At 38.3% G+C, this 22,122-nt stretch overlaps 1 protein-coding gene across 1 annotated transcript; it reads right to left on the reverse strand.

The window, feature by feature from the left end:
• Positions 1-831: 831 nt before the first annotated feature.
• Positions 832-3,279, reverse strand: OLIG2 (oligodendrocyte transcription factor 2). Its single transcript, XM_031959348.1, has one exon. It carries the CDS (start codon positions 3,211-3,213, stop codon positions 2,227-2,229), a length of 987 nt encoding a protein of 328 aa, XP_031815208.1. The 5' UTR covers positions 3,214-3,279; the 3' UTR covers positions 832-2,226.
• Between the last annotated feature and the right edge of the window lie 18,843 nt (positions 3,280-22,122).

The raw sequence follows: 22,122 nt of genomic DNA on the forward strand, positions 1-22,122 counted from the left end.
TGCTGGTCTGGGAGATCTGAGTATAAAAACATTGAATCAAAAGGAAAAATTGGAACTTGGTAGAGGCAGTAGAAGGACACTCTTCTCTGGCAAGTTCTTTTAAATTAGAATAAGAAAAAGAAGACAAGGAAACCATAGAACTGTTCTGTGGTTCCAGAGAGGTGTTTTTCTGGTCCAAATTAAGAAGAGAGCAGTTAAGAATTTGATGAGACTTTTCATTATATCTTTTTCTTTCACATATTTGTTTTTAAGATTTATTAAATGACCTAGTGACTGATGAGTGAGAAACCCCAGTGACTTGCCAGGAAATTAGACTAGGAAAACAGAGAAATTTTTCCTGAATTTAACTGAAGAATGTGCTGAGAATCAAAAAGATAGTTTAATGACAAATTTTACCCCTCAAATTACATTATTTAGCTTCCTTGCTACCTTTCAAAATTGACCAGTTTCATTTCTTTCAATTAATTGTTTCCATACTCACTAATCTTAAGAATTTGGATCTCATACCAGGCTAAATAATAACCCAGTGAATTAGCTTGTCATTGGAGCTTGAAGGAACATAAATTCAGTTGATTCTCTTAATTCTAAATCTAATCTGGAGGAGTGCTCCCCTTCACTATATCTTCCCCCAAATTGTTGGGATGTGGAACAAATTTGACTGATTCCTGGGATGGAGTTCTTAGTGATCCTAGGCATCAGATACTTTTTTTTTCTTCCCGGCTCAGAGTCTTATACTTCAGTGCAATAGGTTCCCAAGATTTTCTCATATTACAAACAGATGGGAAAAACCTGCCACTTATTTAAAATGTGTTTTTATTTAAAATTTCAACAGTTGATCATTTATTTTATGTTTTTGCAACCAAACAAGTAATAAATATTATTTAGCATTTTTTTTTACAAAAATAAAACAGATGATAAAATCTCTGCAGGGAGCAGCGATAAGAAAAGTGATGTTATATTGCAGATGCTAAGAAGCCCAGTACTAAGTATTACAGCAAGGTAATGTGGAATTCTGTTTTGTTTTGTTTTGACAAAGAAAGCACACTGAAGGTTTGTCATAATATTGTTAAAAGTGGCCTAAAGAAAACATTAATAAAGGAAAACTTTAGACAACCACGAGCCTCATACAGCATACATGTACAAACAGAAAGCTCCAGCAAAAAGGAACGCATTTCATCATCTGACATTATATTTACAACTTCACAAGAGAAACTTTAAAAAACAAGCAAACAAACAAAAATTACTCAGACTACATTTACAACAACATTTTTTTTAGTTGTTTCAAACTACTGGATATCAAACCACGTAAGAAACGAAGAAACTAATCCACCTTCACATTTTGTGATCTGCAACAGAAAAAATAGGAAGAAAGAAGTAAAATGCCTTTAAAATGTATATAACTAAGAATACCACTAAAAAGGTATTGGCCGTTTTGGTTACTCCAATTCAAAAACGTCACTTCTCACTTTGCCTACTAAGTGTCCTCTTTTGAGAAAATAAAAATTCACATTAAAAAGCCAACAACAATAACAAAAAACTCGAATGAACAAGAACAATGCTGAATAAAGCAAAATAAAATAACAAATAAAAAATTGCCATAATTCACGGTGACTTGTGGGTGTATACAATTAGTGAAAATGGAAAGAACAAGTATGCGCTGTACAGAATACCGTTATCCAACTTCTATACAAGGGGGAGACTAAAAGAACTAGTATATGAGGTGTGTCCAAGTCTGCCTGTTGCAACCAGAACTTAGCCCCTCTCGGACTCACTTTTCCAGGTCTCTGAGCTAATTAATGATCCATAGGAAGAAGAAACTGGGGGAAGGAGAGAAAAAAATTTAAAAAAATATATCGGTGCAAGTGTTGTCAGATCCTTTTCGGCTTCAATCAGCAGCAAAGAAACAGCGTCTTGCCTGGTGAAGAGAAGGGGAACATAGAAGTGGAAGTTGCCAGTGCCTTCTTTAAATTGCCTTATCAAACGAGTGTTTTGTTTTGTTTGTAGGTCCGGGAGGGATGGCAGAGGCCACAGGGAAAAGGTCACCGACCTTAGCAACTGGGGCCTCTGTCTTTTCGGTCTCTTAGAGATTCACAGTCTAGGATTCTTCATCCTTTTCTCTCCCTTTTTCTCTAGGAAAATGATCCACAGCTGGAGCTAGTTCTGCTCCTCACCCTCTCAGTCCCCACCCAGAGCCCGTTCCAAAGACTTATTTGGCTGTGGCTGAGCTCATTTGGCGTCGGAAGTGAGTCTGGGGAGGCTGGTCGTGCTCATACCGGAAACGTGGTGGTGAGGTGGTGGCACCTGACACATGCTGCACGGGCAGGGCATCCCACCCCAGTGCTGGAAACTGCCACCGCCTCCCCCTCCACTACCCAACGGGGTGGCCACGGACGCCGAGGGAGACTTGAGCAAGCCGTGAGGAGGTCGGATGGAGCTGACTGCTGAGAGGCCAGAACCTGGAAGGGAGGCGCTGGAGACCGCGGCGGCTGCAGCCGCCGCAGCTGCAGCCGCCGCAGCGGGCGGCAATATTGGGTGATGGACTGCTGGGTGGTGAGAGGCGTGCGCTGCTGCAGCTGCTGGGTGCGCAGCGGCCGCCTGCAGGGGCGCCGAATGTGCCAAGCTCCCGCAGGCTGACGGGTGGAAACCAGCGTGGTGGCCTCCGTAGATCTCACTGACCAGCCGCTTCATTTCCTCTAAGGAGTTGGTAAGCATCAGGATGTAGTTGCGGGCCAGAAGTAGAGTAGCGATCTTGGAGAGTTTGCGCACCGAGGGCCCGTGCGCATATGGCATGACTTCTCGAAGTCCGTCCATGGCGATGTTTAGGTCGTGCATCCGCTTGCGCTCACGACTGTTGATCTTGAGCCTAAGCTGCTGTAATTCCGGCTCTGTCATCTGCTTCTTGTCCTTCTTGGTAGAAGATGCGACCGAGGAAGATGATGAGGTGGAAGAGGAAGAAGAGGTGGTGGAGGACGAAGACTTAAAACAGCCGCCGCCCAGCTTATCCCCCGGGTGCACGCCCGCCGTGCCCATGGCGTTTCGAAGCTCCACGCTTAGCTCCGACTGGCAATCGTTTGGGGTGGAAGAAGAGACCGTGCCCCCGGAGAAGCCACCGCCACCCCCACCACTGCTACCCTTGCTCCGGGCTGTAAGGAAGATGTCATCTGTCTCCGGTGAGGACGGGCGGCTGGACACCAGACTGGCATCGGAGTCCATATCCCCTGGGCAGGCGCCACACACACACACACAGACACACACACACGCGCGCGCGCGCGCGCGTACTCACACACAGACACACACACAGACACACACACACACACACACACACACACACACACTCACACACACCCCGCCGGTCTCTTAGTGAACTCCCTCTTTCACAGTCGGAGTCACTGCCCGCCAAGCCGCTTCGCACGCCTCCTGTGGAGAGGAGGAGGGGAGAGAGGGAGAGAGAGAAACACCAAGTCAGTGAAAGAAAAATTTCCTCCCCGCTACAACTATGCAGCAGTAGCAAGTTCCCAGAAGCTTAAGATCTTTCTACGTTTAACCTAACTTTTAGCAACATATAAGAATACTCACAACTACTAGGATTCTCTCCCCCACTTCCCACTCACATCCCGGCCTTCCACCGTAGGCAATCTTTTTATTATTCCTCGTTTTTCTCTTAGTGGTTCTCATTACATGCAACTCTCCAATACAGTGCACGGAATTTACCTTAGGAGTATGAGTGGGGTGGGGGTGGGGAGAACGACTAATTTAGAAAGTGAGGAGGATTGTGTCAGTGAGGGAAAACCCGCTTTAGATTTCAAGCAATTAAGTACACTGAGTGATGAAAAATCGGGGCAGTCGGCAGGAGGAGTGAGGGTTATAAGAGAGGAAGACTCTATTATAGAGAGGGTAAACCTAATCTGAACAGCAGAGTATTTTGCTTTTGTTATATTAGCCCTTACCCGCACCCCACAACATACATACACACACACACACATACATACATACAAAAACACACACGCTCCATTTTCTATTTTTTATCTTGTTGGTTAACTCTTCAAGGTGATAGGAACACGAACAAACAGAAGCAACTACTTGCAACTTCTTTTTCTATTTGTTGCTTTGGGGGTGAGATGAGGGCAGAAGTGTCAACAGGGTAGAAGAAAAGGGTGCTGAGGAGAAGACAGCCTCCCCCCACCCTCTATTTCTGGGTTCGGTACATCTCGTCTCGAGTTCAGCCCCTAACTCTGGACCTGAGCTGAGTAAGCTGATTATTTACCCTGACTCTATGTCAGAGATCCGGGTAGGGATAGGATTGGGGACAGAGGGCTGCTAGGCTAGGGTAAAGAGTGGGAAGAAGGTTTGACTGGCGGCCGACACTTACTAGTTGTTTTTTTTTTCCAGGCGATCTCTATAACAAGGTGCAGCCAGGGGAAACCGGTATCCGCTCTGGGAGCTCGGCGATAGGCGTTGTATCAGAGCTGTAATGATATTTAGCACCTTTAGGGTCTCGACGGGTTTTTATAGGCACATCAGCCGGCAACAGCCGAGGTTGAGGAGGGGGGGTTGGGGGAAAGAGAACAATGTTATTGTCCTGGAGGGGCCTCTGCACCAATAAGCACCGTCCTGTCAGGGGGCTGGGAAGCTGATGTCATCCAGGCTAATTCCGCTCAATGAAACGGACCCCGGGCACACGCCTCTTCCCACCCCCCGAGCCAATGGACGTCTTCAAGAAGTAGAGTCTCGGAGAGGGACAGAAAGAGGGAGGGAGGGAGAGAAAAGGAGAGTAGAACTGGAGGGAGGAAAGGAGGAAGAGAGAGAAGCTTTGTAAAATCTCTATAAAAATACAACAATGATTAGTGTAAGGAACATCTGTTATCGTGAGTAGGGAAGGGAAGACGCAGACCAAACAAACTTAAATCAAGCAACAATAACATTTTGAAAAACATCTTACTAACCTCTTCTCGTCCCCACCCGCCCAGTCTTATCCCGGTTGCCTCTGCCCTTCTGAATCTTCCCTTGGTTTCAAGCAGTTCTGGAGAGTTTTAATAGGTTTCACAATCCCATCTGTATTTTCTCGCCCCGAATGTAAACACTCACCAGGCACAATGCTAACCAACCCATCCCACACTTACTTAAAACACTTACCTCGTGTCTGGGAGGCAGCAGCGGCGCTCCAGCCATCTGCTAGTTCCCGAAAACTTATATTTTTCTCCGAGTGCTTTTGGGAGTCGAAGGAAGAAGGAAAAGATGAAGGGAGAATGGACAGAGATTATAAATTAAAATAGTCTTGCAAGAAAACCAAATTATAAAAAAATCATCGGTAGTACCCTATTTTATCTGCATGATAATTTTGATCACGCCACATAATCATAGGCATATAATATTTGTTGATTGGATGCATGGTTTCTAATTTTTTAAAAAAATTTTTGAATGCTGAATTTCATGTAGGTTTCTTAGCTTTCCTCACGGTCTCAGATCTCCTTGCCAGTTAAGAGTAACCAAGTGTAAATATAGTGAGTGCTGACTACTGATACACTAATAATACTCTAATACACAAAACTGGAGCTCTACGTTGTATTTCCACTATTAGGAAAAGCAGTAGCAATTAAATTTATTTGCCTTCAGCCTGAAATCTTTTAGGCCTAGATAAACTTCTTTCAGCTGTTGTAAAACGGGGTCTTGCCAATTTTACAAGACTACATCGGAACGTCTTTGAAAGCTTAAAAACAAAACAACTCCATGGGACATAACTCTGTCGATAGAACAATCTCTCGAAGCAGCTTGAGGTAGATTATTTTCCATCCATTGTAAAAATGAGGAAACTGAGATTTAAAGGTTTTGAGAGAAGCTACATAGAAAAATGCTAATAGTTTGTAACTGAATGCCGGTAACATTTCTTAAGAGTTCCTTCATTATAATCAACAGGCACTTTGAGAAATCAGCGAGCCCTTACAATGGCTATACTACTTTGGCTGCTTCCTTAATTACTGCGATCTGCCTAAACCTATTCCCTATCCCCGATCTTCTAGATTTGGTACATTTTGGAATCACACGAGTTTTTAGGAAAGTTGTTATAATGAAAAGGGAAATTGTATTCTGGTTTGAAACTTGCTGATAACTGTCTCCGAGTTTTTGACTTTATTTCCTATGTTAAAAATGTTTTAAGGGCAGAGTCAATGTGTATTCAATAAGAAAATATAAGTTTATCCCTGCTCCAGGGAACTTCTTTGTGAGAATAAACTGTGACTCTATGCGCAGTGCCTAGCACAGTAATATGCTCTCTATACAATACTTAACTAATGAGTTGAATTCAAATGCATTTTGAGAACTTTGGAAGTGAGAGGACCTTACTAATGTAGTCTTTACTCACTTGCCCTTGCCCATCTATCTACGTAAATCTCAGCAGGTTTTCTTCCCTGCCCCAGCTTGGTTTCTTTCTGAAGAATTGCTTTTCTAACCGTATGTTTCGCAGCTGGCACTGCAAACGGTCCGTTAAATATGTATTTAAAACGTTAAGACCTGAAGCGTGGAAATATGTTGCCTAACGGTTATGATGATGACCCATAACAGTTCAATTAGGAGAATCTGTCACATAGACAATCTGGCTGGGGTGGGGGGGTTGGGAAAGCTTGCTTGTGCACAAGTCGATACGTACAGTCTCCATGAATAAAAGGTGTGCAAAAGCGCCCATTTCTGTGCTTCTGAGTCTAATTTTTGCATTTCCGTGCTTTTAGGTAGGTGCGTTCACACATGCACAAACATTTGTGCTATGTGTGCACGCAGTTTCTGGTTTGTGCAAGTATGAACAATTCATTTGTTAACAATGTATATATGACTATCCATAAGTATGTACTCTACTCTTCTTCCTCTTTCCCCCTCTCCGTCCCCCTATACAGTGTGGAAAACCATCCCCTTGGTGCCGTTTGTCTTGGTTTTGTTATAGGCAAATTGGCTTGGAAAGGAGGCTAGTCTGAGTCTGGCCAACCAGCTGCAGAAGGCATGGCTACCAGCCAGGTTAGGAGCTAAGACTTAGCCGCCCGCAGGCAGCTGACTGTAGCGGGATTAAAGGCGGGGCAGGAGGGTGACTCTACGTAATTGCACCTGTATATGAAAAGGAGTGCAAAGAGATGCAGTTCAAGGGTCTCTAAAAAGAGCATCTGAAACTTGGACACCACTTAATACACCACCAAATGAGCAGCAGCAGCACAGCTTCAACGTAGGGCAATAACACTGAATTATAAAACAAGGGTGTTGGACTAGAAGGAGATCCATGTTTTTTTTTTTTTTTTTTTTTTTTTTTTTTTTTTTTTTTTTTTTTCTTTTCTCCCCAGCTTTAAAGTCCTATGGGTCTGTGATTATCAAATCAGAAAATAGGCCCTCAACCACATCCTTTCCATAATCAGCTGCGTGCAGAGCAGAGTTTGCAGGTCTAGTAACCTCACTATTCTCCTCAGGCCGCTCCAGTGGCTGCGCAGAAGTTGCGGGCGGGTGGGAGGGGCGGAGCAGAGAATGAAGTCCGAGACAGTGCTTAGGGGAGTTATCTCGACCCCAGACCGGAGGATAAAGCTGAGCTCATTGCTTTGAGCCGTGTCCTCCTCTGTACAGTTCCAGACTTCCTTGTCAGAAAGGTCTTTTCTGCTGCATGAAGAAAACTAAGGGGGTTAGAGGGTGAAGTGAAAGTAACTGTAGTTAAAGAAAACAGTATGGTTTCTGAAGTTCTAGGAAAAAGGCCTCTCAGATGCTTCGTTTTCTTCTTTTCAACTTGCTTCCTGCTGAGGGATTGTAGTGTGTGTGTGTGTGTGTGTGTGTGTGTGTGTGTGCACACGCGCGCGCTTCGATATGTCTTTCTCCCAGGAGAGTCACTCGCTAGATTTACTGTAGATAAAGTCCCGGGAAGGTTTCTTGGCAGATGCGGGCGTTTTGGAGCTCTCAGGATCCGCTGTTCAAATGCATTGGAGTTTCTTTCTTTTTTTCTTTTTTCTCTTTTTGCATTTTCCTCCCACAAAGGGTCGGTTTCTGCTCAAGCCGCCTAGTGGCTAGGTGGGAAAAGCTCCCGCCGAACTTTCTCAGGCTCGGCTTTCTAGTTTCAGAGTTCGAAATAGATAGACCTCCCAACTTCTTTCCTTTGCTCTCTCTTTTCTTTATCATTCCTCCCTTTCCTCTTCTTTTGGGCATTCAAGTTATATCCCTCCCTCTGCCTGCTGGGCTGTTAGCGCCGTGGCTGCCAAGTTGAACGGCTTCCTGTCCTGCCTAACGCGGTCCAAAAGGCACAGCAGTAACAATTCCTGGCAGAGGGAAAAAGGCCGTTTCAGCCAATGTAGCCATGAGGGAGGGCAAAAAAGCAACACCGAGACCACAAACTTCAAGACCATAGAACTCCAGAAGCAATTGAATGTGCATCTTCTTCTGGATCTCCTGCAGTGACAAGTCATAGGCTCAAATCAAAAGACTTGGATTGGAGGACCAATTCTCACTCTGGTTCCCTGGAAGTCATCATATTTCTAAACTTCAATTTCTCCACCTGTATATTGGAAAGAACCGCTTCATATGAAAAAGACAAAACAAGAGCAATTGATATTTGGAGGTTGCTCTCCCCTGAGTTTTGCCTTTAGAGGTGGAACTTGGGATGCTATAAATTGCTTTTCTGTTCAAGATAGGTTGCTTTAGGTGACATCTGAGGTCCCTCCCAACTTTAAGAGTGCAATTCTGTAATGAGGATTCAAGATTGTTATGAGGAAAGTAGAAATGTTAGCAGTAATTATTATTATCCATCTTTGTATTGTTGCCCATAGTCTTCAGTCCAGTACTAAGATCAGGGATCAATAAATTTTTGCATTGACATGTTTGCATGTTATAGAAGTACATGCCAATGTTTTTGTATGCATGTATCTTTGAGTTGCTAATGAGAATAATTGCATCCATTTAAGTGGTACATATACTGCAGTTTTTGAAGGATTGAGAACCTGAGGTGTAGGTTTCTGTTATGGTGGAAGTTTCTGAACAAAATAATGTAATTGTGACTTCTATAAATGAATCAGTATATTGTGTAGGATAGATAGAAAATGAATGAGCAGTATATCTATTTAACAGTGTATCTAAACCCTTACTTGGTCCTGAGCTTAGAAGGCTTAATTTAAAGGCTTCCACTTTGGGAGCTATTGTGATTGGCAAGGAGGGAGTAGTAAAACCACAAGACACCTAGAAAGGTGACCTTGGGCAAATCATTAAATAGCTCTGGTTTTTAATGTCTTCATTTGAAAAATGACTGGTTGGAGTATATCTCTATGATTTTCCTCAGCTCTTAAAGCCCAAGTGTGAAACTAAAGGCATGCTTTTATTCTTAAAATCTCAATGAGGTTTACTATCTGTCTATATAATTCAATGGAAGGATCAAAAGTAATTTAGTTCCTGAATTGACCCTCAGTGAGGTAACTTCTCCAGGTTGCTGATTCTTCCCCTGGCAATTTAAGTGACTTTAAGGAACTTACTTAGATATCTCTTTATTTTGATGTTAATGAGGGTTATTTTTATGAACATCAAGTTTCAGGACTGCTAAGTTCTGCCTGGGGAGTTCTGCAGGGTGCTCCAACATGTATGTAGACCTAGAGTTGTTAGAGACCCTAGAGATTCATCTGGTTTTCCTCTTATTTTACTGATGAGGAAACTGAGGCCCAGAGATCTAAAGTGATGTGCTGAAGGTCGTAGTCAGTAAATGCAAAGCCGAAGCTCTTTCCAAGGCATCACAAGGCCTCGTGCACCTAAATACACACACACACAGCTGCACACCTAAATACAGAGTGAACCCAACCCTTCCCTTGATATCTCGATAACTCTGAAAATGAGATCTGATTTAGCCTATAAAAATATCAGGGGATAAACAGTATAATTTTCCCATTATCCCTTTGTAAAAAGACTCGTCAGTGCTATAGAAGGAGTACTTGTTGATCTCAAGAGAAAACTGGTCTCAAATCACTATAGTGTAAGGTGAAACATTATAGTCCTGGTAGTGGAAAAATTGGATTGTGTGTTAGAGGATTTGGGTTGATATTCTGCTTCTGGTACTTTGAGTTCCAGACCTCAGTTTCCTCATCTGTAAAATGAGATTAGTCTAGTTTACTTCTAAAGACCCTTCTCTGAGTTTATGGATCTAAGCACAAAGAGGCATAAACAAAGTGATAGGGTATGGAGTGTATGGAGAAAAGGTTATTGCTGACTGAAGGAATCAAATAAGCTTTCCTGAAGATGGAGCATAGATGGGTACTTGAATAAAAAGTATTAGAGGAAATTTATACTTTAATATATTTAACATCTACTGGTCACCCTGCCATCTAGGGGAGGGGTAGGGGGAAGGAGGGGAAAAATTGGAACAAAAAGTTTGGCAATTGTCAATGCTGTAAAATTACCCATACACATAACTTGTAAATAAAAAGTTATTATTAAAAAAAAGTATTAGAGGATTCTGAAGGTGATAGAGCCTATATTTTTGTACACTCGTCTTTTCTACAGGAAAGACCAGGAGGAAGATCCATTAGAGATGGAATACTGCAGAAAACAAATGTAACAATTTAAGCTTTCACCTCCCTGCTCTTACAACAGAAGTCCTAGAAAATGGTGATTTTCAGAGAAAAAGAACTTTCCATCTGGTTTGTGAGGCAAACTCTGCACCTTTCCCTTACACACCTCCAAAAGGTATGAAAAGTACAATGGAACACAAAGAACTACACGAAGAACACGAAGAACTCAGCCTCTCATTTAACTAGATGTATGTCCTTTGGTTCGATCTTCCCCCTTTCAACTCTAAAATTATATGTATTTTAGGAACCTCTGATTATATCAAGAAAACCTACACTAAACTTAAACAATCATCACTGTTATTTTGTAAGAGATATTGTCAGAATATCTACATTGTAGATGTAATATCTACATCTCACTACGTGTATAGGTTTTTGATATGATAAAATGATACACAGGTAGTAAGCTGCAAAGATGAAAGTTGAATTCCACTCTCCTAAGACTCCAAGTTCAATCACCTTTCCACAACCCAATGTTGTGGATTGATTTATTGTGGGAATAATGCTTTGAAAACCTTAAAGTGATATGGCAATAGTTATAATTATTATTGGGAGGGGGAAAATCACATTTTACCAGAGACTGATTTCCTAAATTGCATCAATATCAATTCTGATGAGAATAACAAAATTCTGCAGTACTAATTTAAGTATTCTTTCATAGCCACATGGAAAGATAATAAGTGTCTTTCAATGAAGTCCTGATCTGATAGTAGGGGAATGAGCCTGTCTTCTGGTTAATTCCTTGAAGCTGGAAAGACTTCATTATTGTAAAGTCAACCATCTCCACTCTTTCGCTGGCCCCTCAGGTCCAGAGGGCCCCCTCGCTCCTCCCCACGGACCAAGAATCCAGCTCCGGCTGGTGGAACCTAGTGTTCGCGGAGACCCGGGAGGCTAGGGGCCTTTTCACTTAAAAACAGCGGTCGCAAGTGCTCTGGGAACAAAGCACTAGGCAATCTCCCAAACTTGAAGACCGGCTTTCTCAAAGGAATTTACACCTGTACCACCCACCTGCACTCCCCTTTTCTTCAGACTACAGAAACTATTCTCCAATCCTGACAAGTGACGAGCAGCGGGTATCTTGTGCCAAAAGACCTTCGGAGGTACCCGAGCAGGGAGTGGAAGGAAGCTGAAACCAAATAAAGGTGAAGAAAGAGAAATAAGAAAGTTTTGTGGTTGATTCGTTTCGTTCATTCTTTCATGCTTCCATCCATTCATCCATACACACTCATTCATAGTCAAGGAGAATTAAAGGTAAATCCGACTCACGCTTATGAGCAACTGAGATTTATTAAGAGTTGTTGGGGTCTCCTCATTAACCTATCTTCTCATTCCCTGGATTCCTTATAGGGAAGAGAACCTGAAATTTCTAGCCCGCTGGCAAGGGCTGTCTTTCTCCGCAGATGTCAAGCACTTCCTTCTAGTCCTTTACTCTTAGTTGTGCTGCGCAGCTATGCGACTGGGAAAGAGGTAGGAGGGAACTGGACCTCAGACCTCGAAACTGGAAGCGGATTTTCTTTTAAGAGCAGGAGGGCTCTCTTAAAAGTACTTCGTGCTCTTCTATAAACTGTCTTTATATAACCTTTATTGTCCCCCACTCTTTATCGCTTCCTCTCTCCTTTTTTTCTTTCTTTTTCCTTCTCTCTTCCTTTCTTTTCTTCTGACTTTCCTTTCCCTCTGCTCATATTCCCTCTCTCCCCTTGTTTCCTCCTCCTCCTCCTCTTCTTTTCTTCTCCTTTCCTCGATTATGTTTTTCTTCACTCTTTCTTCCCTCTTCACTTCTATGTTGTCTTCTCCAAATTCTTCTCTATGAAAAGTGTGTGTGAGTGTGTGTTGGGGAATTTTTATGAACCAATGTTTCAATCTAGTGTCTGTGTTGTGTATTATTATCCATGATTTCCGAAATGAACTGACTTACATACAGATCATACAAGAAAAAAAATTGAGAAGAAATAAATAGAAAATCCACACTTTCCTGGTACTGTTCAGTAAACCCTATGGTGGAAATCAATATTTTTGGTGGTGTTCTTGTTTTTAAAATCCAATTCAACAAACATTTATTAAGTTCCTAAAATATGCAGAGCAATATGCTAGAAAATGGGGGCAATACACATCTAATATAACTCATGATCATTATCCCTGCGGAGCCTAATTAGAGTCCAGGAGATCTGCAATATTCATTAGTTTATTTTTATGATTATGTCATTATATTATATATGCATTTTGCTACTACTCCACTGATTCTTTTTTTTTCTTTCAGCTTTTTTGCAAGGAACTGAATGATCTACATTTGTTTAAATCAAAAACACACCTAAAAGCACATAAGGAGATTATCCAGGGTAATTTCTGGAGAATTTTACATAATTAGGCATCAGACTTTGAAGTGTAACTTTTACTTTAGCTGAAGCATAATAGATTCTGCTCCAGCCTTTTACCTTTACTCTTTATCTTTCTGCTTCAAATGTGTTTCTTGTAAACAACATATTGCGGGATTCTTTCTTTTAATCCAGTCTGCTATCTCCTTCTGTTTTATGGGAGAGTTCTTTCCATTCACATTCACAGTTAAAATAACTAACTGTATTTTTCACTATCCTATTTTTCCCATTTTCCTTTTTCCCTTTCCCTTCTCACCAGTGTTTTGTTTGTGACCACCACCTCCCTCAATCTGTCCTCCCCTTTGTTCAGCTCCTCCTCCGTTTTATCCCTTTCCCTTTCTACTTTTGTTCTTCCTTCTATTAGCCTCCCCTTTTCCTTTTCTCTTTTCCCCTTCTACTTCCCCACAGGGTGAGACAAGTTTCTATATCAAACTAAATATGTATGGTATTCCTTCTGTGAGCCAAAACTGATAAGATTAAGATTCAAACAATGCTCATCCCCTTCCCTTCTTTTCCTCAACTGTAATAGGCCCTTCTTTTTTTTTTTTTTTTTTTGCCTTGAAGTGTAATTTTAAAAATAATCTGTCACCCATGGGTCCACTGTCCCTAAAAGGTCCTGGATCTAATTCTGAGGACCTACACATCAAAGGGTCACCTTTGACTCATGGTCTTTACTAGGAGTTCTCCAGGAAAAAAACAGAACTCTAAACTAAATCTTAGAAAATAGGGTAGAGAACAAAAATTACTAGCCATAACTACAGGGAAAGATGTATAGCAAATTTCTCTGATAAAGACCTCATTTCTCAAATATATAGAGAATTGAGTCCAACTTATAGAAATAAGAGCTACTTCTCAATTAATACATGGTTAAAGGATATGAACAGGCAATTTTCAGATAAAGTAATCAAAGCTGTTCATAACTATATAAAAATGCTTTAAATTGCTATTGATTAGAGGGATATAAATTAAAACAATTCTGAGGATACCACCTTATAACTACCACATTGACTAATATTGTGGAAATGCGAAATGACAAATGTTGATGTGGATGTGAAAAAATTGGGGACACCAATTTAGTGTTGGTGAATTTCTATACTGTTTCAACAGTTCTCTAGAGCAATCTGGAACTATACTCAAAGGGCTATAAAACCTCCATACCCTTTAGCCAAGGAATACCACTACAAAATCTGTATCTCAAAAAGATTTTAAAAAATTACAAAGGAAAAGGACTTACATGTGCAAAAATATTTATAGCAGATCTTTTTATGGTGGCCAAGGTTTGGAAACTGAGGGGACATTCATTAGAATGGCTGAACAAATTGTTGTATACAATTATGATGGAATACTATTGTACTATAAGAAATGACAAGCAGGTTTTTCTCAGAAAAACCTAGAAAGACTTAACATGAATTGATGCAAAGTGGAAGGAGTAGAACCAATAGAACACTGTATATAGTAATAGCAATGTTGGATAATGATCAACTGTGAATAATTTGTCTATTCTTGACAATACAGCGATTAAAGACAATTCTAAAGAACTTATGATGAAAAATGCTATCCATCTCCAGAGAAAAAAATTTTGAAGTCTAAATACAGATTAAAGAACACTTTTCTTTTCTTTTCTTTTTCTTGTTGTTTTTGTCTTTGTTTTCTTTCACAACATGACTAATAAGGAAATATTTTGAATAATTGCATATAAATAATCCATACAAAATTATTTTCTTCCTCATGGAGGGGGTATGTGGAAGAAGAGAGGGAGAAAGAGAATTTGGAACCCCCCCCCCCAAATTTTTAAATGAATATTAAAAATAGTTTTTTTACATGTAATTGGAGCAAAAATAAAATATTAAATAAGAAAGAAAAAAGAAAAGAAATCTTAGGAATAAATATAGGTGTCAGAGTGCTCAACTCCCCAACCATTATAATACAACCATTATTTTACATACTATGGAAAATTCATGTTAAAAGAAATCCACAGGAGTACTGGAATTATAAAGCACCCAAATACTGGCCCCCTCTTTCCAACGGAACTCTGATCTGGAAGGAATTTGAAGAGTTTTTAACCACCCATTCAGTGCCTGCTTGCACTTTAACAGCAACTCACAGAAATGTGATGGAAAATTAGAAAAGTTTTCCCTGTTTCTCCCAGGCTTATGGCTCTCAGTCCTTCATCTGGAGAAGTTCTTTTCAGTTTCTTTTACCAAGAAGCATGATGTTGAGGAAATTTCCTCTCACTTTAGCTGAACAAGAGAAATTAGGAACTGTCTCTTGAATACTCTCATAATTTATAAGTACAATCCATTTTTAGGAATGGTCTATGGCCTGTTTTTAGGGATAAATCTTAGACTAGTACTGTATTAATTCAAGATCAATTATGGAATGAAATGAGGCACTCATGAGTTATTCTGAGAGTAGCAGAAACAGGTTCACTTTGCTTTGTTTGATCCAGGATATGCAACAAGGATATAATGGTACTTAGCTTCTATAGATTCACTGGCCTTCAGGATATCCACTAACTTCAAGGAGCTCTGACTCAATGGGGGTGGGATTTTTTATACCCTAGAGCAGGGGTCCTCAAACTACGCCCAGGGGGACAGATACAGCAGCTGAGGATGTTTATCCCCCTCACCCAGGGCTATGAAGTTTCTTTATTTAAAGGCCCACAAAACAAAGATTTTGTTTTTACTATAGTCCAGCCCTTCAATAGTCTGAGGGACAGTGAACTGGCCCCCTATTTAAAAAGTTTGAGGACCCCTGCTTTATTCTACTTCTTGACCAGATAAGAATTTTCTACCACTATGAAACAGTGGCAGAGATAGAATTTCTAACTTCTTATTTTTTTTTAATGATTAAAATTATTTTGTGCATTGATTCATCTGAAATCAATGTCTGCCACAATTTCCTCATTTATAAAATTATAAATTAAAATATTTGTAAAATGAAAAAAATAAAAATTTATAAAATATAAAAAGAGCATTCCCCCTTCCCAAGATAATTATGAAGATAAAATGAAATAATATTTGTAAAGTGTTTTGCAAACCTTAAAGTGCTATATAAAACACTAGCTATACATAATTGTTATATATGCCATTGTCTTAGCAAGAAATCCCATGGAGCAAGTTTATTGAATGAATGTCTTTATAAACTGTATCATATCCAATAATATTCATTGACACCAAGTATCTCCTATCATTTTCTAATTAGCTTTCAATCTTTTATTTTAAATGTAAGTTCAGTCCCAAAGTATATTGGTATGAGACTCTCTCATTTGATAATCAATTCCTTGAGCTTGGCACAGAACTGGCTAGAGTTAAAGAGAAAGGAGAAGTCAGTATCTACAAACTCTATTGTCTTTTTGGGTTCTACTATTGCTCCTGGCTTTCAGTTTCAAAAGAGAAAACAGAAGACTTTAACTCTATTTCCAATTGCTGAAAGAAAATATTCTGGGAATAACCTAGGAGCTGGCAGTCTCTGTCATGTTTCTATGCCTAGCCTGATCTTGGGAAATTTCCCCTTTAGGTGAGATCTGGGACTCTCTTCATTGAGCACAGTGATTTCACTCTGGATGAAAGTTTCTTCACTCTGTATTGTTTGGTATATATTATCTTCTCTATACTTTCTCTGATTTCTCTTTTGCCATTCCCTTGAATAAATGGGTTTCTTTGCTCCTTATAGGTGTTATCATTATGGAACTGGTATTTATTTGGTGGGAAGGGAGTTAAGCTTTGAATATAAAAGTTAAGGCTCTCTTTCCCCATTAAGAAGGATTAGAAGCATCCATCAGAAGTTTATGCTGAACCTAATAACCACACCACCTAGCCTAATAATATTTAAAGGAGCATATGGATATAATTCTAATCTAGTCCCTCCTCTCTCTGAGGAGAGTAGAATGGCCAAGCTTCTGGTAAAAGATTATTGTTTTCCTCCTCATAGGAAAGTAAAGTCTCTCTTGGAGAATGAAGAGACAGAAGGCGGAGACTAGAGATTTTTCTTGTGTCTCCTTTCAAGTCACACAATGATACTTCACATGCTATATGTAGAAGAAGAGCCTTCAATACATTAAAAATGAATTCATTGACAAAATATCCCTTCCCACATCAAATTGACCCAGTTTGGGTAATAGATAATAGGATAATAGATTTGGAAATATAAAAGAACTTTAAGACCATTTAGTTCAAGTTTCTCTTTATACTGATGTAGAAACCAAGACCCAAAGAGATAACATAAATTTGTCTGAGGTTACATAAACAGGAAGTGGCAGAGGGTGTGATTTGATTTCCAGTCTTCTGACTGGACAATTGTCCTTTCTATGGGTCCATGTCTCTTGAATTCTATTCTCATCCTATTCCTGTCATTATTAGGTACATATTGCAAGAAGCATAAATGCAATATAGTTTATAAACTCTAATGTTAAAAAACTCTAAATGTTTATCTAACATTGAGGAACGCTTCATTTGAGCAACCTACAAGGGCTGGAGCACTTGATCTTTCCTGTCCTATACTTAGTCACATGGATTGGGCTGGGTTCAGTCTTGGGGATTTTGCCTCTTGTCCCTATCTCATATTCATTGACTTTATAAGATTATTCCTCCTTATCCTAGGAATGATTTAATTATAGCAAATTAGATAATGAGTCAAAAGTCAAAAGCATTTGCAATAACAACAACAACAACAACTAGCATTTATATAGTGCTTTAAGGTTTGCAAAGCACTTTACATGTGCTATTTTATTTGCTCCCCCCAAAATGGTGGTGGTGGGGTGAATTGATATTTTGTGCACAATATAAATTAGTTATAGTTTAGGTAATTTATTCCCAATTCCAAAAAGGAATGCTAAGCATAAAAAAATCAGCATGATTTAACAGAACAAAGAAAACAGAATTCAGTAAATTTTAATTTTTACTGTTTTCTGGTTGGCTAATATTTAAACTTAAGCTTTTTCAGAACTTAAAACAGTCTATCAAGTTGCAAATTAGTCATTCTATATTCTACTTTACCTCTGTTTTAATCCCTTCATTCTAAACCCCATTTCCTCTGAACTTTGTTCTTAATTGTTTCCACAATAAATTATTTCTGCATGTGCCAATGACACAACCAATCTTGGTAAACTTTGCCATCATTGCCCCTATACTTGCAAAATTTAAATCTTTAAAATCTCAAGGTTTCCTACTCAGGAGAGGAAATACAAAATGGAAAGGACCCAAAGGAGACTGTGATTGCTTCAATGAGTCCATGCTCCAACTGGGGCCAGTGGCAGAATGAGGAAATGAACATCACATATTCTCTACTCCCCTGCTTTAGAGGATCAATGCATTATTTGCCATAAAGGGGAATCTCATCCAAGAGGTTGGAGCCAAAAGCTATTTCTTTTTAAAAGAGATATTTCTTCACTTCCTCGTCAGTCACTGGGCAGGAGGTAGAATTAAGAGACCATTCAAGATTTTCCACATCATTCTCAAGTAATAAGCTCCTTTAAATGTTGGATCTCAGTATGGGTAGAAAAATCTAGGAATTTTGTCAAATTTTCAAAACTCGAGCAATAAATTGTCATTTTTTTGGAATCCTTGGAAGTTTTCTGAGTGGCTAATATTTAAATTGAAGTTTTACCAGAATAAAAAGTCCATCAAACTGCCAAATCTCTTTAGTCCTTCCAAATGAAACTGTGCCTATAAAGTCCTTATTACAAACTAAACCATTTTCTTTCAGATATATACAATCATTTTTCTTAAAGTGTTTTTTCTTCTCCCATTTAATTTTTTTTTTTAATTTTTAGCTCCAAATTCTTTCCCTCTCTTTCTAGGATTTGTCATTTTCAGTTTCTAACATTTTTGTCAAACTGAGGGGTGTAAAATGGTACCTAAAAATTGTTTTGATTTGCATTTCACTAATTGTAATAATTGTAATAATCAGTAATTGATTTAGAGTGTTTTTTCTTATGACCATTAATGACTTTGTTTTCTTCTTCTGAAAACTACATGTTTGTGTCTTTTAGCCATTTATCATTTAGGGAATAGCTGTTATTCTTAGAAATTTGATTCAGTTTTCTGTATATTTGAAAAAAGAGACCTTTACCAGAGAAACCTACTTTAATCCTCTATCCCTCACCAGTTTCTTGATTTCTTTCTAATTTTGGTTGCATTTGTTTTGTTTGTGCAAAACCTATTTAATTTAATTCAAACAAATTGTCCATTTTCCTCCCATGATCTTCTCTATCATTTGTTATATCATAAACTCTTCCCTTACTCATAGATCTAATAAGTATTTTTTTGCATTTTTCATGAAATGTGCTTCTGTTATCACCTTCATGTCTAAATCATGTACCCATTTTGATCTTAACTTAGTAACTTAACAGTATGAGATGTTGATCTATGCTTAGTCTCTATCAGATTACTTTCTAATTTTCTGAGCAGTTTATGTCAAATAGTGAATTCTTGCCCTTGTAGTTTGGGTGTTATGATGGTATACTGGTTTTTGTATGTTTGAGATTTGGTATCAGTAGCTTGGATTCTTGGGTTTATCAAATGCAGATTATTGTGGTCATTTATTTGTGTATATCATGCACTTAATCTATTCCATTGATCAACTACTCTTTTTTCTTATAAACTACCAGATTGTTTTGATGATTACTGTTTTTGGTATATTCTTTGTATTATATTGCTATAAACTCCTTGCTAGTATTTTATTTAAAAATTTTGCATCAATATTCATTAGGGAAATTGGTGTATAATTTTCTTTTTTCCCCTCTCTCCTTGGTTTAGATGTAAAAATCATGGTTGTGTCATAGAAGGAAATTGGTAAGATACCCTTGTTACCTATTTTCCTGAACAATTTATAAATATTGAAATTAATTACTCTTGCAATGTTTGGTATAATTACCTTGTAAATCCATTAGGTTCTAGGATTTTTCCTTCTTGGGGAGTTAATTTATAGCTTGTTTATTTTTCTAATTTAGTGTTATTTAAGTATTTTATTTCCTCTTCTGTTAATCTGAACAATTTATATTTTTTAGAAATGTTCATTTCATTTAAACTGTCAGCTTTATTGACATATAGTGGGGCAAAAAGTAGCTCAAATAATTGCTTTAATTTTATTTTCATTTTAAGTTTTGAGACTGTAATTTGGTTTGCTTCTTTCTTTTTTTTAAAATCAAACTAACCAGTGATTTGTCTATTTTATTGTAGCTTTTAAAAAAATAGAATCAGCTTCTAGTTTTATTAGTTTAATGTGGGTTTTTTTTTGGCTTTCAACTTTATTAATCTTTCATTTAATTTTCAAAACTTCTAATTTGGTGTTTAATTAGGGATTTTAAATTTGTCCTTTTCTTAGTTTTTTTTAATTTGCATATCCAATTTTTTGATCTTTTCTTTCTCTGCTTTATTGATATAACTATTTAGATACACATTTTTCCCTCTAAGAACTGCTTTAGCTGCATCCCACAAATTTTAGTATGTTGTCTTATTGTCATTATCTTTAATGAAACTATTGATTGCTTTTTTTTTATTTGTTCTTTGATTTACTCATTCTTTAGGATTAGATTATTTTGTTTCCAATTAATTTTTAATATGTGCTTCAAAGGCCCTTTATTGGTTGTAATTTTTATTGCTTTATGATCTGAAAGGGATATATTAAAACTTTGTGCTTGTCTGCATTTATTTATGAAGATTTTGTATCTTAATTCATGGTCAGCTTTTGTTTAGGTCATGTATAGCTGAGGAAAAGATAGATTCTTTCTCTTCCCATTCAATATTCTTCAGGGATCTAGAATATTTAAACTTTCTAAAATTCTATTAATCTCAGCTTCTTTTTTGTCTATTTTATGGTTAGATTTAGTTAGGTAGAAGTGGGGCAAATTTAGGTCCTCCACATTTTCTCCTATAATTCATTTAATTTTCCTTCAAGAATTTGGATACTATGCTGTTTGATGCATATATATTTTGCATCGATATTTCATTGTCTATGGTACCTTTTGGCAAATGTAGTTTCCCTGACAATCTTTTAATTGGGTTCATTTTTACTTTTAATTTTTTTGACATCCTCTGCCTTTTTAACTTCAATTTGAAGCATAATAGACTGTTTGAGAACCTCTATCCTATTCTCTTATGTATATCCTCTTTTTGTTTTTTTTTTTTACTCTGTTCCCTCCTCAAAAATTTTACATTTTTGATCACTGCTTCCCTTAATCAACTCTCCCTCTTGCTATACCTCCTTCTCTTAGTCCCTTTCCCTCCTTTTTTCTTGTTAGATAAGGTGAATTTCTATCCCCAATTGCATGGATATATATATATATATATATATATATATATATATATATATACATATTTCCCTCTTTGAAACAGTTCAGATAAGAATGAGGTTCAAGTGTGGCCTCCCCTCCCATTTTCCCATCTACTAGGAAAACTCTTCCTCTCTTGACTCTTTTATATGAAGTAATTTTCCCTATTCTTCTTAATCTTCTCTCATTTCCCAGTGTATCCCTCTTTCTCATCCTTCTATACCACATAATACATTTGTAGTCATGCTTTTTGTTCATGTAGACTTTTTCTAGCTGCCCAATTAATGATAAAGTTCTTGGAATTACATGTATTATCTTTCCATATAGGAATATAAATATTTTAACTTTAAGTCCCTTATGATTTCACTCATCTTTCCTTTTTATGTTTCTCCTGAATCATTTCTCATTTGTTGGCTCTGGACTTTTATGTTAATGTCTGGTCATTTCTGAGGATGGGGACCTGAGCCTCTATCATTGGATCACTATCCTCCCAGTATCCAAGTAACCAAGAGTTTAGTCCATTTACCATTGTCTTGGCATTGTCACTGCTGCTTCTGCTGTTGATGTTGGTGCTAGTGGTGGTACTGCCATTAATGCTTTCTCTTTCTCTAGGCCAGTCCTTACTGCAGTGATCATGAGACAGACTCTTCTTTGGTTCTCCTAAGCTGTCTTGGGTTGAAAAAAAAGAGAGATTTTTTGTTGTTATTCCATTCAGAGTTTGATTCCAGATTTTTAAAAAAAGTTATTTAGCAGGTTATGTTGGGTGAGCACAGTAGAAATAATAAATTCCCTTTACTATCTTGGCTCTTTAACATTCTTAAAGTTTTTCAAAATTCTCCACTGACAAAAGTATAAGAATGTTCTAATCAGCCTGTCCATTGATATTTGATTAAGAACTAGAGCAGAGAGACTGATTAAG

The sequence above is a fragment of the Sarcophilus harrisii genome, chromosome 3, assembly GCF_902635505.1.
Source record: "Sarcophilus harrisii chromosome 3, mSarHar1.11, whole genome shotgun sequence".
Lineage (NCBI taxonomy): Eukaryota > Metazoa > Chordata > Mammalia > Dasyuromorphia > Dasyuridae > Sarcophilus > Sarcophilus harrisii.